At 39.3% G+C, this 17,100-nt stretch overlaps 1 protein-coding gene across 1 annotated transcript; it reads left to right on the forward strand.

Annotated features, from left to right (window-relative positions):
* Positions 1–2,992: 2,992 nt before the first annotated feature.
* LOC128740962 (UDP-glucosyltransferase 2-like) lies at positions 2,993–14,340 on the forward strand. The gene is made up of 3 exons (XM_053836537.1): positions 2,993–3,069; positions 12,928–14,184; positions 14,265–14,340. The coding sequence occupies exons 1-3, from the start codon at positions 2,993–2,995 to the stop codon at positions 14,338–14,340; spliced, it is 1,410 nt and encodes a 469-aa protein (XP_053692512.1).
* The last annotated feature ends 2,760 nt before the right edge of the window (positions 14,341–17,100 follow it).

The raw sequence follows: 17,100 nt of genomic DNA on the forward strand, positions 1-17,100 counted from the left end.
ACTCTAATTGAGTGCGGCGGCGGCGGCGGTAGCTTCGATCAAAGGTGACTGAGAGCTAGCTGAGAGAGCTTTACGGTTATCGAATTTTTGCATCGTGTCACGGTTGACACTCTGTTTCTTTTTCGTGTGAAAGTCAATTATATCGGGTGGTGCATCGGATCGGGTGGGCGCATGTCGTCGTTGATGGAAAGGGAAAATTTCGACACGCTCGATGGAGTGCATGATTTTCAGTCAATTTGTTAACGCAACCAGAAGTGCATTAGCTGCTGAGTTGATTAGCTTGGTGATGTACTTCAGACTTGGTTAGCGCTAAGCTAGTATCTTCATTACAACGCAAAATGAATGAGGTGCGATCCCGGGTGACATCAGATACGGTGGTACGGGTCGCAGTGGCACGATTTTTCCCACCATCATGGAGCAAAGTTTTATCCGTTTCGTTTTCGGAATAAAATCAGTTGAAATACGCAACACGTGTAGTCGTTATCGCCTCCCGCCCACACGGAAAAGCACTATCCTTGCTTATACTTATAAGCGTAGATGCCGCGCATGGGGATGCTCCCGAAAAAGGGGGCGCATAAAATGCGAAGAAAAATAAGCATACCGCAAAATTGAAAGTTATGACGGTTACAAGACAGCATACTAAATAGGATCTAAGCAGCCTGTGTGCCGGATTTCGGCCAGCAACAGCAGCAGCAGCGGGAAAGAAAGTTATTCAGAAGGCAGCGTCGTAGTAGGTTAATCCTCCGACAACTGCGACGGTTTTTTTCTCGAATTTCTCTCACAACCCAACGCAGCCTTTTCGCTTGAGTGAGACGTTGTTTTCCCTGTCCCAATCGTTTACCCTTGTGAGAGAGACACACTCGCAGTCAGGATAATAATAATTGGTACCTTGAGCAGGAGAAAAAACGATCAAAAATGTGTTTTCCTCTTTATCTGTCCCGGCCAGTCCATGGTGGAGCGTCCGTAGGGTGGAAGGCTTAATTTTCTATGGATTTGATTTGGTATTTTGGCACTGTTGGTAAGTGACGTGGATTATTTTACGTTGTGTAACGTTCTTTTATGTATTTTTTCGAACTTCTGAGATGTTTTGAAATCGTTGTTTTTTGAATTGCGATTCAGTGGTCTAAGATTGCGGCCTTGAGGAACAATCGATAAATTGATGAAACTTTATATACAATATCCAGTCAGTATTATCAATCAATCCTTGTGAAATCCTTGACATAAATTAAATACACCTACCCTAGCTAAAACCACACTAACCAATCGTTGATTCGGTCCACGCGGTCTGCGCCCGTGACCGTTGTCGATGTTCGTATTGATATGCTAAAATATTTTTTACTCTATTTTACGGCAACCAACTGAAGCAACCTAGCAAAGCCCTACCCTGTCCTGCGGGAGATCCTAAACCGACCCCGAGGCGCTTTGTTTAGCATCTTTACGAGCAGGGCGACCGATGGTAGCCTTTATGGGTTCGCTGCTTCCGTGGCCGCCAACGACCGATATGTTCTGGTGTTTGGAGGTTTCGCCTTCGCAATGGGGAAAAAAGAACGTATTATTACAAATTTATTTGTTCGGCAGGACCGAAATCTTTCCATATGTAAATAGTTATCTCTTAATGCTGGAAATTTGCATTTAAAAAGAAAAACAGAAATCGCTCGGAGATCGGGAGTGGAATACTAATGAGTTCTTCGGTGACATTGGAGCATTACCGTGGAGCTCTAACTCATCATGTAAGTATCTACTACCTTTGCTCCCGTTGACCTTTCTTTCGATTATCAGTGGCTTCAATTCAGCAGGTCGAAAACATGTATTGATTACCAATAAACGAACCAGCAATGAAAATAAATCAGGAGCAGTCCTCCAGTAGTAGATAAACTCGACTTCATACTCGAATATTTCAATCTACTGAACCAAACTGAAGACAAAAAGAAGTGCAGCGACAAATATGCAAGAGCACACAGTACAACGATCACAGAAAAAATATGAAAAAACAACAACAACAACGACGAACTCAACTTCCATCATCATCGTAAGCAATTGGTATATGCAAATATTTGTCGGAGTTATTTGCATATTTTTATATTTATAGTATCGTTCCCGTAGAACTCGGTCGGAAAACGCCGGCACAAGTAAAATGCACAACAAAACAGCGAACGAAAAAAAAATGATAAAAAAGAAAAACAAAACAAGATAAACGATACTCTCCCGTTCGTTGAGTATACTGTACTCATTCCCCGCCAAACCGCTTGCTTGTTGGGGCTACAACATTCAGCATTGCATTGGTTGGCTGGCTACGGCTGATCCTGCAGCCGCTGGCTGCCACACACCTGGTCGGTTCAGTCCGGTCAGCCAGCGCCACAGCCCCACCAGTATGACGATGGAACAAATTTCCGTCATACACCATTTACATGTATATGAGACACTGACTGGATTGGAGCTCGAGCTCACTGAATTAAGATTCGGCACCTGGTGGGAGTCACACTTTTTCGCGCTGTCCTCTTTCTCTACCTTGTCCATTCATGGATGTTGTTGACTAATTAATTTCGTATCTTGAGGCCGCCATCTGAGATATGCAAATTATGACGAAAGAATAATGCGGCAAGCAAAGCAAACCGACTCGAGAATGTTTCAGGGGTGGAATGTCTTTCCCCCCGGTTGCAGAGTTTGAACTGTATTGAGCAGTGAAATCTAATTGTTGAAGCAAATCATTGTAAAAAAAGAGCAGGATGGCTTTTGTGTGACTCAATCGGTAGTTGATTTTGAATAATTCGAATTAGTGTCCGAATCCGATTGGGTTGATTCGAATTTTGAATTATTTTCTAACAAATCCAATGCTGGAGACACTCTCCCTAAAGTTGGAGTTTTCAAACTGATGCCCTTAACTAACGCTTTCGATGCTTGTTGGTCATTTACCTCGTGTGCTCTCCTCCAGGGGGAAAGTTCAGGATCATCTTTAGGAATTTGTTCTACACGCGCTGAAACCTCACAGACTATGTGTCCTAGTACAGCCCAACCAGACCGCGATTGCGTACTGGCGCTAGACAACTGTTTGTCTAGTGTGAGTACGAGGTAAATGATCTCATCGGACCACTGTATAATAGAGTTGCCCAACCGGACTCTTACGTTCTCAGCCGGAACCAGCCTCGGCGGCTTAGAATGTGATAAAAGGGTAGCCTGGGTCGTCGACAAAATGAGACAATGCGCGGATCGCTGGGAGAAAAGGGATGTCACATGTATATATGTTAAACAGATTGGGTCCCAGGATACTTCCTTGAGGCACACAAGCAGGGATGTTTATTTATTTATTTATTATTAATCACTTTGATCTGCTTAAGTCTTAATGATTAGTATAGCACAAGTCAACAAATAAAAATTATATTCAGTTAGTCCAGTCATTTTTGCACAAATTATTCGGTTGATTCTCCAGAATCGAACAGTCCTTCAGCCCATATGAATGTCCGGATACATGTAGCCATTGATTCATGGTACCCAAACGTGATTCGATGAAATTTGATATGTAATAGCTAACGCCATGGAACGTAAATATCTTTGCGGTGCACGAAAGTTTAATTTTGTCAGTAAGGTTGGTCAATCAATTACATTGTTCAGTATACTTACCACTAACGTTGGCTGTTGAACTTTGCGGCGCCGTTCCAAAGTGTCTAAGCCTAGCAGGCGACAACATTCTTGATACGGGGCAAGATTATCAGGATCTCTCCAGGGCTAATCCCTTAGGGATGAAGCTTCTTTGAATGCGTTCGATTCTTTACGTCCAGGTAAGCTGATAGGGCTGCCAAATCATACTTGCAGTATTAAGCACTGGGCGGACTAACGCACAGTACAACGATTTTAAGCAGTGAGGATCTTTGAAATTTCTGCCAATTTTTGCAATAAACCCAAGCTGCTTGATCTACCCTCCGGAAAGTATTCCCGTTTATGTTACAGTCGGCGATAATTGGGCTCTGGATGCGGTGAAATGTGATTACTCACAAGAAAGGCAAGAAACAATTTGATCAACGTAGATAAGTGCGCATCCGGCTTCAAGCAGTGTGGCCACGTCGTTGAATAATAGAATGAACAGCAAAGGTCCCATGTTGCGTTCTTGGGGAACAATAGATTAATTGGTAAACCAACAACTCGACCCAGTTGGCATGACTGTAGTTTCGTCGGGGCCAATTGTCCACTGTATTGGTATTGGAGACAGCAGGCTTCAGTACCACAGGGTAGGGTTCGATAGACAGTTCTTCGAAGACATCTGGTTCTGCGGAGATGGCCACATTCGTTATAAAGATGTCCAAAACAGAGTGAACTCCCGGTCCGGAGATTCTGGTTGGACTGTCCGGCGCCATAATGGTGCAGTGGCCGGTCTCAAAGTCTTCCGCCAAGATGGTCATATTCTAATTTCTTCTCGGTTGTCCCGGTTATTTTTTCTCTTTTTCTATCTTCCAGACCGGGGCCCCATCTTCTTTATAAAATTTTTATAGAATAAAATCAATTTTTAAGTAGAATTTCAAATCTAACGTCAAGTACCATTGTTAATTTAATTTCAATTCCAATTTCAAATTCAGCTTGTCTTAATTCAAGCCGAATTTCATACCCGATTGAAAGGAAAAAAATCAAAATCAAAATCAATTTCATGTCTAATTTAAGGTTTAATTTGAAGCCTAAATTAAACTCCAATTTACCTCCAATTTCATATAAAATTTCTAGTTCAATTTTAAGTCCAATTTTAATTTGAAGCTCAGCTACCAGCTTATTTTAAAAAAAAGTTTCTAGCCATTTAGGTCCAAACTAGAGTCCAATTTCGTATAAAATTTCAAGTAAACTTAAAGTTTCAGAGTTTAGTTTAATTCCAATTTCAAGCTGCATTTTAAGTCCTATTTCAAGTTCAATTTCAGGTCCAATTTGAAGTCCAAATTCAAGTTCAACTCTAATTTTAAGTTAAATTTAAAGTTTAACTTCCAGCTCAATATAGCCAAGTCTGAGCTGGTTCAGATTTAACTCCAATTTCATGTCAAATATCATGCCATTTCATATAGGGATACCTCGATATAAGACAATTTATAATTTCAAAAAGTTGTCTTATATCGAAATTGTCTTATATCGAAACATGATTTTTTAATATTTTTTTGAAACGATGGTTCTACAATTGATGAAGGGACGGTAGGGGAAAGAAATGAAATTTTTCTTTTTTTTTTTGTTGAAGGAGGGGAAGAGTGGAAAGGAAGGGGGGTATTGGTAGCTATGCTTGACAAGTAGTCATTTTGACTCCTACCTTTTGTCCAATGCTGGAAGGTGCATGAGTCGAACCAAGCTGTAATCTGAGATTACAACCGGATTCGAACCCACAACACCCGCCAGGGCATGTGGTTCGCTGGTACTTGACCAGCGTTTTTTGTTTTGTTTTTTGAACTATTTAATATTGTTTGAGCTATTAGTTGTTTACAATTTTTAGGATTATTTTGAAATAATGAACAAATTCATGGCGCCGCTTTTGGAGTGGATGTGGTGCTCTGGTGTCGTTACCAACTATGTCAAAGGGATTTGTCTTATATCGAGGTAAAAATTGTCTTATATCGAATTGTCTTATATCGAGGTTGTTTTATAACGAGGTTGTCTTATATCGAGGTATCCCTTTACAATTTTATGGAAAATATCAAGTTCAATTTCAAATTAAGTTTAGTTCCAGTTCAAAACTCAATTTCAAGTCCAGTTTTAAGTGAAAATTGGAAACATTTTTAGTCGGATTTTATGCCTCATTTCAAGTAAAATTGTGTGTCTAATTTCGAATCCATTTGAACTCCATTGCAAGTGCGAAATTGAATGTCAGGTCGAATATCATGTCCCATTTCAAGTCCCATTTCTTCTGTGACGACCAAATTAGAGTTCAATAGAGTTCGTAGTATTAATCTCCGGTTTAATTTGAGGTAAAACTTTAACCCTAAATTGGCACAAATTTAAGTTAAATCAAATCCAAGTTCAAGTGCGAAGTCCGGGTTAATCCTTTCGGCCGCTATTTTCACGGTAAGTGAATTAGACCATTGCAAATTAGTTTTACAGTCTCTCTCTCTCTCTCTCTCTCTCTCTCTCTCTCTCTGTCCATTCAGAGCAAATTTTTTTATGGTTTTTTTTGCCCGTCCGATGGTGGTAGATCGCTAGACTTGCCGGAGCGACTGACGGCAACGCACTGCCCGTTTCTACCGCACTGACCTTGTTTGATAACATTCGCATAAGACACCCCCTTTCCAAAAACTCTAATTACAAATTCAGTTTATTGTCCAAATTCAAGTCGAATTTCATATCTAACTTAAAATAAAAATTCAAATTCAATTTAAATTCTTAAGTTCTTTAAGTTCTATTTCATGTTGGATTTCAAGTATAACTTTGTTCAATTAATCAAGCCTTTCGAATTTACAACATTTTCAACCTGTCTAATTAATCTATTCTACCTGTCTATTTTATTATCAAATGTTGAAACGTATTTCGAACCCGACCTGAGATTTACCTTAACGTTTGAATTTTTTTGCAAGTAAGCTGATATAATAACCATTCATGGGAAATTTGTCAAACTCAATTAGCTATCTTAGTTTTTTTTTGTCGCCATCCGAAAAAAGTCCACTTTTTTAATGCATACGTAAGTACCTTAGATTTACCAATATTTGGACTGTTTACAGTAAACCACCCAGCAAACACCAACTCGTATATAATTAAGGTACGGAAATTATCGTTATTGACTTTTAATAAATGGATCAGGAATGGAAATCAGGATGAAATGCACCCAAGTTTATATTCTGTAGTATTTGACAAAAGCAAGTGATTAATCTACGACTTTCAGTACAGAACTGTATAACATAATAAAACTAATCGTTTTGAGTTAGATCCTATCGTATACAATGACTTATAAAGTTGAATTGTTAACGTATATTATGTAACACATATATGGCCTATTAATTAGTATGCAAATGCTAATTTTGTGCATCAGATACGATTTTTCAGAGTATATATAGGTACATATAACTCATTTGTTACTCTGATATGCATATGAAAATGTTTGCTGGGCAGTCTGGTCTTCAATTTAAACCCAATAAGGCCATTGCAAAGCATTTTCAAAGTGTTAGTCACCCCCCTCCCCATGGAAATTGGCTTGAAAAATCGGGGGACAAAAAATAATTTGTAGGACACGAGTTAATTTTTTTTATAAAATCAATCATCTCTGGGCTCTATAGCCTGAAAAACTCGAAAAATGAATGAACGTTGAGTTAACACTTCTAGCACGAAATAGAAATTAGAATTCGGACAGTGGAATTTCCAAAAATCGGCCAAAAAATATTTGTAAAAATGCCTAAAATCCATATTTTTTTGTGCTCGATTAAAAAATTGTTTTTTTTCGCCCCCCCTTCAGTGGCCCAACACCGGAGGAACAAAAACTTTTTAAAATATTTGTAATGGCCTAATAGGTAGATATTGAAATTAAAGGAAACTTTTTCACGATTGGATTTCACTGTTAATTGTTATTAATTAGGCTGATACAAATTTGGAAAAAAGTTTATGTCCTGGTCTCGAAATATTGTTCAAGGGGGGGGCAAGAAAAAAATAATAATATCAAACCTTCAATAACTAAACAAAGGAAAAGAAACAAGTGTATATTTTTCCAAATTAATAAAAGTTCCTTACAAAAAAGTTGTACAGTATTTAAATTTTAGTTTAAACCAAAACAACTTTCAAAATTTTTTGATCCAAGCACATAAAGTAAGTATTCTGGCAGAGATGAATCAACTTGAAAATAGTGGAGTGCTACAGGATCACTTTAGAGAGCCATAAACGTGTAATTTGACCTTCATTTGAATTTTGTTTTTTACGCACCACTATCAGAAGCGATTGTCATTGTTTGAATAATAGCATTTTTCCAGTCCGGTGCACTTCGGATGAAGTACAGTACTGCGCTGGGAGTTGTTTTCCAAGTATCAGGGCTTCTAACAGCTCATTGTCGAAGAACCTTGATCTTTAATTGAAAAATGCCGAACATCGGCATAACAGGTGTTCCGAGTCTTTTTTTCTGTGCCACAAAATCGACATATATCACCTTGCCGTTTCCCCATAAGCTTCAGATAATAGCGGTTTGGACAATGTGCTGTTATAAGATCAGTATAAATGTTTAGATCTTTCTTCGAAAGCTCTAGGATTTTGCGAACTATTGAAATGTTTGGAGAGATAAACTGTTTCGAATGCCTAGCAATGAAAGTGTTATTCCAATTTAATTCCACTTTCGTACATTTCCATACTAAAGCTCAGTAAAAAAGCAATATAACTTAACAGGACTAGATTTGATGTAATGGTCGGGGTCACCGTTGATTCCAATAATAATTACAACCTGACAATAGGCAGAGAAGTTTCGAACAGTTCAGTGACATTCTTTCTGCATGCGTCCAATGCATGGTAAAAAATTGTATCTTTAAGTTTTTCATCCCTTACATCCAAAATTAGGGTAGGTACAAGGACACTACAGAATAAAACGATCAATTTGGAGCCCCAAAAGCACCGAAAGCTGATGTTCCGGAGTGTGTAATTTGTTGTATTTCTATTTTAATCTTATCTACTACCTATGACAGCAAAATATAATCCCACAGCAATTCGGAATATCTCCGTCAAAAGTGGTAGCAAATTTCACTAATACATTGTTTAGTTGATTGATGCCTCAATCTAATTCGGTTCTTTTGAAGCAAGTTGAATTAAAATGGAACCAAATTTAAAGTAAATGGAGTAAAAGTCAAATTCCAAGCATCCCAATTTTCGTCGTTGGAACTTAAAGGTTAAGCACAATAGTCGCCTATGACCTGTAGCAGGAATCAGAAAGCATAGAGGGTGTAGGATAGTTGATCGAGACTAATTACTTCAACTTTGCACGAATTGGGTAATTTAGAGATGTAATCTGGTTGAATTGTAAAAATCTACTTACCATTAAAGAATGCAACATAATTGCAATTTATTTTTTTGCCCCTTCAAATTTCGAAAATTTTTGAAGGGGGGGGTGACATAAACTTTTTTTCAAATTTGTATAAGCCTTAATGGTGGAATTCAATCGTAAAAAGGTTTTCTTCAATTTCAGTCTTCGTATTCCACTAATACGCTCAAAAAACTTTAGTTGACAGGTAGGTATCAGAAAATATCAAAACGGTGGAAACACAAACTGATGTTGCAATGTCCACAAACAATTTTAGTTAGGTAGCTAATAGGTAGAAAGCGGTAAAAGATTACTACCCGTCCGATTATTTAGCAACTTCGATATACTTTCTTTAAAAATTTCAAGAGATTTAGCAACAGCCAGGTGCCAAGACCGGACAGACAGACAGTTGACAGACCGGATAAGGTTGCTGTTTTCAGAAGTAATTAGATTTTCTTCCTCGAAAATATGGTCGGCTACCTTGGGTTTGAAATGTTAAAATTCTTTCTTCTTGTAGTTCTTTCCTCGCTTTTTTACTTCTGAAATATGCCCTTTAAATCGCATTCCAAAATTCCCTTTTATTTATCCGGTATACATTTTATCGCAGTGACTACGTGATATTTTGTAGACTCCTGCTTAGTTTAATTTATTAATCTTTTATGGACCCTAATATCCATCCAATCCAATTTTTCATATTTATCATGAAACTGAGATGGAATTGCTCAAAACAACTACCACTACGAAAGGAAGTCGAGTCTACCCCATTAAGCATAACGGACGTTAGTAATAAATCCATTAGGCATAATGTAGGTTAAGCAAGACAGGCAGAATGGACGGTAGGTATAATGAACGATATGTATAATGGATAATAGGCATAATGGACGACAGGGATAATGTGCGCGAGACATAATGTATGGTAGGTATAAAGAAAGTTAGGTAATCTACTGTTAGCATGCAAGAGGTCCAAACGACTCAGTTTGAAAAAGCATTGCATATAGAGTAAATCGGATAACCTACGAATGGCCGTGAGTCAAGACTCAATTGGAAGAACTACCCAAGTAACCAAGAGTTCGAATAATGGTGTCTAACGAGGGTTAAACAGCTTTATGTATATTAATCTATAACTTGCTAAGCAGCTTCACTTTTAAGTAATTAACCGAACTTTCAAGCTGTCTTGAGTTCGCTGCATAGAACGCTAAGCAGCTTCAAAATAAACTGCTAAAAACTAAGAAAAAACTAAAATTTAGCAGCACTTCTATGTTCTATTTTTATACTTCTACCTATAACTTCTATATTCGTTGCATTTGCCTGATGTTGGGTTTGAACCCGGGTGTTCCGCGTTGTAAACCTATCCCGATCCACTGCGTCACCTTTGTCGTATACAAGCGATGCGAATTTTGCCAATGAGTTGTTCTTAAGTATAAATTCGTTTTAGAACTTTCAGCAGCTTTATGCAGCGCAAGTTAATTATAGAACATAAAGTTTGGAGCCATTAACTAGTCGTGAGATACCGACAGCATATGTTACACAACACAACATAATAATGAAGAGCATTGCATTCTAATTTATATTTGTAATTAGAAATGTGCGATGAATAAATTTATTCGAGTAAAATAAAAATAATTAATCTCAAACAGTTTTAGGTTCGGCTAGTTTGATCACCAGAAATTTGAACAAAAAAAAATCATTTCGTGGCCAGAAACATGCACCGCAGAACATGTTAGCAACTAAAGTTACTTCAGAACTTCATGTAGCATCCTAATAGCTTTGAAGTATCTATGAAGTACTCACAGCACTTCTTAAAGCATTTAGTTCCACGTATACTTTATATACACTACTAATCAGCAAGAAAGTTCCACGGGACTGAACTAATTGTGAACTTTCGAGTTCGCGTTTCAAGTAATATTCGAACTTCTGGTTGCTTGGGTAATGAATGGCATAGTAGATCTAATGGAATGGTATAGTATGGTATGGTATCTGAATCTGATTTGTCGATTAAAAAATTTGATCTCGTTTCCACTGATTGTCAGTTAATAAAAAAGTGTTATAATCTTTCTAATGTTTCGATACTATATTTTAAGTCTTCTTCAGGGATTGAATACTGTCTGTTCCCCATCAAATATCTCTTCTTTATAGAAATTACTTGTCGTTTACATTATTTTTGCTCTCTATTTCTCTCTATCTATCTCACTCGCTTTCTCTTTCGCGCGTCCAGCTGGTTTAATTTGTCTACTAATCTTTACTGTACAGACATAAATTGGACGAACTGAAAAGATTGTATTAGCTGTATAGTTGGTCGGTGTTAAGTCAAACCGAAGCAAATAACAAAAATCTGATTTCGAGAAAAACTAGGTCAAAGTTTGCTGCTGTTGTGTAGTTCAAAAGCTATTAATCGTGCGAAATCATTTTATATCTCTGAATGTTTGCAACATTTTTGTAATCTGATTAGAGTAAAATGTAGCTTAGGAAATTCTCAATCGTTTGCTGTCATTAACTTATTTTTTTAAATTTTGCGACTTGGTCCGGTCTGACCTAACACCGACCAGTTAGTTCTACCAGTTTGTGCAATCTTTTCACTCTGTCCAGTCAATATGGTCTACTCAGTCTGCTCATTCCGTTTAGTCAAGTTTTTTTTTCGTTTGATTATAGTCACTTTAACAGTTTGGGTCATTCGTAACTTCTGACGGGTTGGGATTTGAACCGGGGTCCTCGGCGTGAGAGGCGTGAATGCTAACCACTGCATCGCAATTGACCCCTAGTCAAGTTTAGTGTTATTTGTTTTTCAAGTATTGTTATTTAGCCTATCCAGTCTACAAATCTCTTCAAATTTATTTTACCGAATTTAATATCAGCTGCAGTTGATAGTATAAATTTTATGAAAATGAAAATCTCTGCTACTAAGTAAATTGCGGTCAATACCATTCCAGACGAGACGTCAAAAAATATTGCTGACGCAAATGAATGACGTAGGTTAACTATAGTGGCGATTATCAATTGATTGTTGCTTTGTTCCGTTACAGTTCCGAATGCATTGTTGATCTGCCAGTTAGGAAAATCTAAGCTGCCTCAGGATGAAAACCTATCGGCTATCAACGAGCTGTGTAATTGCTGACTTACAACTTACAAGCTTCTCCCTGGGGTGGGAGAGCCGGCCGGTCGGCGGAAGAGTTCGGTGACTAATTGCATCAATCAAACAAGAAATGTGGCTAAATTGATTGCTCAACTGCGGCTGCTGTGTATATTTGCTGACTAAAGTGCCCGGGACGCACTAATCCCCGTTATTTGCTAAATTAATGGATATTCTGCGGAATGGATTTGTCTTTTGTTGCGTGCGTACGTACGTACGCAGCAACCGTAGCAGCAGAACCGGCTGGTGACTCTATTGTTTCAGTGACGTCAAATAGAAGTAATTAATTGCAGCTGAATGATGAATGTGTGGCGATGTATCATCATCCGATTCATGCATCATCCAGCGGTGGAACGATTTTGTCAGCCAAAGATATTAAATGTGACACTGATGATCTCATCAGTGATGGAAGTAAATCTTATTTAGCAGAGTTGAAAAAAATCACGACTGCTAAACTGTATTTTTAGTCAGTGATAACCATTTAAGGTTAGTTGATATCATAATATTTAAAGAAAGAACTTCTGATAACAGACGTTAAGATACGACGCCGGTCTCGAATTTGTTATCGTTTTGGATTAATCCTGATAGTGCGAGTGAAGTGATAAGCATGTTGTCAAAATTGTTATTCTACCACAGATGTTGGGTGTCTGCCGAATTAGTTGGATATTCAAATAAGACTGGTTAATATTTAGAACATGCGAACTAAAGAAACTCTCATAATCATCGCCGCAGTTTTTGCAAATTTTGTCAATGCAGCCAACATACTCTACATCGCAACCGTAACCTCCAGGAGCCACACAATATGGTAATTACAGTAGATAAGTGGTGTGAATAATCTGATTATTGTGAGCACTTTTAGGAATCGTCCTTTGATTCATGCCCTGGCCGCCAGAGGTCACAACGTGACCGTCGTCGCTGTCGATGTGGAGCAAAGCCCTCCGCCGAATGTGACCTACATCGAAATCGAAGGAGCCTATGAAGCTTTCGCAGAGGAAGCGGAAGAATTTATGGCCGACGCAGAGCAGAACGATCCGATTGCTATGATTTCCGAAATGAAATTCTTCACCGTTGCCTTCTGTGAGCACTCGTTCCGAAGTGCTGGATTCGCTCAGCTTAAGGCTTATCCGGATACGTTTCCGGTGGATGTGATTCTCAGTGATTACCTTTTTGGATCGTGTTTATCGGCGTACGCACAGCATAAGTTCGGTCGGCCACCGTACGTCGCGCTCACAGCGTACTCGGCTCAGGTGACTACACTCACGATGACCGGGGCGTTTTCCTTTCCATCGCTAACTCCCCATCATATGTACGATGTATCGCCACCTTTGAGTTTTAAGCAACGGTTTTTGAATTTTATTTTCTACATTTACGAAGAAATTAGCAAATTTTCTCAAGTTCTACCGGCTCAGAACCTGATACTGAAAAGATTGTTTCCGGATATTCCTAATCTCAGTGAATTGGAACGAGATGCTCGACTGGTGCTGCTGAACTCTCATCCTGCTGCGCAGGTTTCGGAGCCAATGATGCCGAGTGTAATTCCGGTTGGGGGAATGCATATTCGACCAGCCAAACCATTGCCGAAAGATTTGGAGAAATGGGTTAATCAGACAACGCGACCGATTGCGCTTTTCTCGCTTGGAACTAACTTTCGAAGTGATAAGCTTGAGCCCGGCATAATCGAACAAATTTTAGGTGCCATGCAAGAGTTGTCCGAGTTTCAATTTCTGTGGAAATTCGAATCGAATCTGACGGATTTCAGTGTTCCGGAGAATGTCTTCATGCGGCAGTGGATTCCACAGGGGGATCTTTTGGCTAACCCTAGAGTGAAGCTTTTCATTACCCACAGTGGACTGCTGAGTACACAAGAAGCCATTTGGCACGGTGTTCCGATTGTTGGTTTCCCACTGTTTGCCGATCAGTTCGCCAACATCGAGTACTGTGTTCAACGGGGCGTCGGGAAGCGTCTGCTCATCCGGAAGTTCGAAAGTCAACAGCTTGTCGATGCAGTACGGGAGATAAGTGGTGACACAGCTATTCGGGAGAATATGGATAAACTATCGAGGGTGTTCCGTGATCAGCCCGAAAGTCCGCTGAATCGGGCTGTTTGGTGGGTAGAGTGGGTTCTCCGCAATCCTGATTCCAGAGTGCTTCAAACCGGTGCGATTGATTTGCATTGGTTTGTGAAATACTCGATAGATGTCATCGGAGTTATCGTCCTAGCATTAGTGACAATAGTATTACTGGAGTGTTGGCTAGTACCAGTGGCGGCTAGATGGCGTAGCAGGCGCGTGATGAAAGAAAAGAAAGAATAGGATTGCAAGCAAATAAAATCATCTAGTTAACGTCGATACTCCTACCGTTCTCATTTCAAACTCAGTTGAGCGTAATTGAGCCGCTTACATAACAGCACCAACTGCATAGAAAAAGAAACGTTTTATTTTCCAATTGCAGCAAACATCGCATCGGGTCCGGATTGTGCAACAAACAATTATCTTATCCTGCGTTCATGTTCGAATAAATTATTCAAACGACTTCGATTAGTCCATAATGGAAAGCACTCTAGCTCGAGGGTTCCCAAGCGTTCCACTGAACGCTGAACTGAACCACTTGTCCTTATTGCAAGCACGTGCATACCGACCTGCAGCAGCCTACTTTGTACCGACTACGTAGGGGAAAAGTGTATAATGTGCCCCCCCTAAGAATAAATGGATATATATCCGTTATACTTCCCCAAATTAACGTTACAACTACGTGTATATGTTGGTACTTAAGCTGACAACCAATTGCAATTGTTTATTTCATTTAGTATTGTGGAATAAACATGCTAGGAATTATTTAATAAAAGCACCTAAATGTTGTGTTTCTCGTCTGCGCGGGGTAAAATGCCCCACCTGCGGTATAATATGCCCAATGCGGTAATTTGAGTATTTCTACCAGTGACAGACCAACTCTATTTTGTAGAAAGTAAAACTATTTCCTTTGTTTTGCAAAATATCGTTATTTTATGTAAAATAAACCTAGTTTCGGCCTTCTGGTGCTCTTTTTCTTTTCTGCATGGGGCACATTATACGCAGCTGTGGCGTTTTGTACCGGGTAGTTGAATTACCTAGAATTTGGACGTTGGTAATAAATTATTCCCACCACGGTTACTCTACAATACTAATTGAATTAAATAATGGCAATCGACTTCAACTTAGATCTGTTTACATAGTTTTAAAGCCACATTTGCAAGGGGGGCAAATTGCACCACCGCAAGTGGGGCATTTTGGCCTGCTTTTACTTATTTGAAAAAATATTAAATGTTAAAGCAAGTCAAGCGTTTCATACCGTTATTTTTAGCAGGGATGTCATTTTGAAGTTCACTTTACGCAATCGAATCGCAACAACCGGTTATTTACAGATTTTGACAAGAAAATAGCTTATGGAAATGACGCCAAAAGTTACATCGGAAGCTGCTCAAAAACAAATTTATTTTTGTTTTGTTTTTACAGCATGTGACAACTGTCATACTTGCATAGTAGGCTAGTTCCATCAAATACTATGGTTTCTGGGTGGTTTTGCATTTTAATTTCGCTTATTTAGCGAAAAACGAAGGGGGGGCACATTGGCCACGGGGGGCACGTTATACATAATTCCCCTACGTACGATAGGAGTTCAGTTTTCCCGCTTGCGTCGATGACGACGATGAAGACGACGACGCACCGGTTGCTATGTTCCTCCAATAGGCGAACCCACTACTCCTGGCAGCTGTTGTAGATCTCTGGAAACATTCATCTCATTTGCATAAATATGAAAAATGTATTGCGCTTTGTTTCCGATTTGTCGCCGTAGTGCTCAAGCGGGAAGAAATTTGCACAGTTTGTGCCTGCTTAAGCGGCAGCCAGCGGGCTTCTACTCAAGGCGGCTCTCCTAACCTAGCGACGGCCGATCCCTTGAGGTGGGAAGGCGCAGCTTCCAGAAATGGTTCCGATTGCAATCCGCGCTGCTTGTCGTAGGACCGCCAGCGAGCAGGCGAGGAATGTGAATTGTTGCCAAATTAGTCACACACATTCGCATTCGCAGCTCTCTGCGTTCGTTTGGCTAATCGAAAAACGGCGAACCACTCAAAGCAGGCGACGACGCGCAAAAATATAAATGTTTCTCGGGGAATTGCACGAAGCAAAAGTAGCAAAAAAAAAAATAAAGAGACAGAAATGAAAAGCATATTTCGCTGTTCTGCTGTCGTATAATGCTTCAAATTAATATTAATATTTTTATAGCATTGTGCTGTTTGCATTTGGGGCCATTTTCGTTTCGAGTGGAGGCGTTTTGTTCGAGCAGTTCGCTAGTAGATCGGAGTGTGTTGATAACGAGCAGCAAAAAAAAAGAAAAGGGAAAGAATTGTCGCCGGGTGAAGAATAAAATTAATCAAATACATTGCATTTCGTTGTCGACATGAAACATTAAACCGGAGAGAGAGACAGAAAAAAGGACATAAAAACAGAGCTGAGTGCAACGCAAATCGACCCTCGTGCGTTTAATTTGCACTCAATTTTCAATTATGACTCATCGAGTTGAAGTTGCAGTTTTTTTGCCGACCAAAACAACCACTAGTCAATAAGGATTTAATTTATGGACGTGCCATGAATGGTGCACGCTACACCGCACAACTGCAAGTTGTCCTGCATTGTACCTACTCCCTTGTTCATTTTTATTAAATTATACACCGATTTACCTGACTGATGACGGGACCGAAAATGAATCACAGCTCGGTGTGACTAAGCACTCAACTACGAGAATTGTTGTGTTACCCCTCACACTGTACCGAAACAAGTTCAAATCAAATGAGATTCTCAAAATTTAATTCAGTTATAATTTTACAAGAAAACATTGCAACCAAACTTAATCTCCGTGAAATGAAATTCGCCTTGGGTTTTTGTCGTTTTGCATCAATACTGACTAGACAAAAGGAGCAGTCAAGTCAATCGCAATCGCAGTCAGCGGGAAAAAAATAAATTCATTTTTTCTCCACTCTAATTTCGACTACTGCGAT

The sequence above is a fragment of the Sabethes cyaneus genome, chromosome 3, assembly GCF_943734655.1.
Source record: "Sabethes cyaneus chromosome 3, idSabCyanKW18_F2, whole genome shotgun sequence".
Lineage (NCBI taxonomy): Eukaryota > Metazoa > Arthropoda > Insecta > Diptera > Culicidae > Sabethes > Sabethes cyaneus.

What these genes read in the sequence shown, in the direction of transcription:
- LOC128740962 (XM_053836537.1), top strand. Translation starts at nt 2,993, where the DNA reads ATGTGTCCTAGTACAGCCCAACCAGACCGCGATTGCGTACTGGCGCTA. An exon ending in TTGTCTAGTGTGAGTACGAG is followed by an intron (nt 3,070 to 12,927) that starts GTAAATGATCTC and finishes GAGCACTTTTAG; the next exon opens with GAATCGTCCTTTGATTCATG. An exon ending in CGGGCTGTTTGGTGGGTAGA is followed by an intron (nt 14,185 to 14,264) that starts GTGGGTTCTCCG and finishes AATACTCGATAG; the next exon opens with ATGTCATCGGAGTTATCGTC.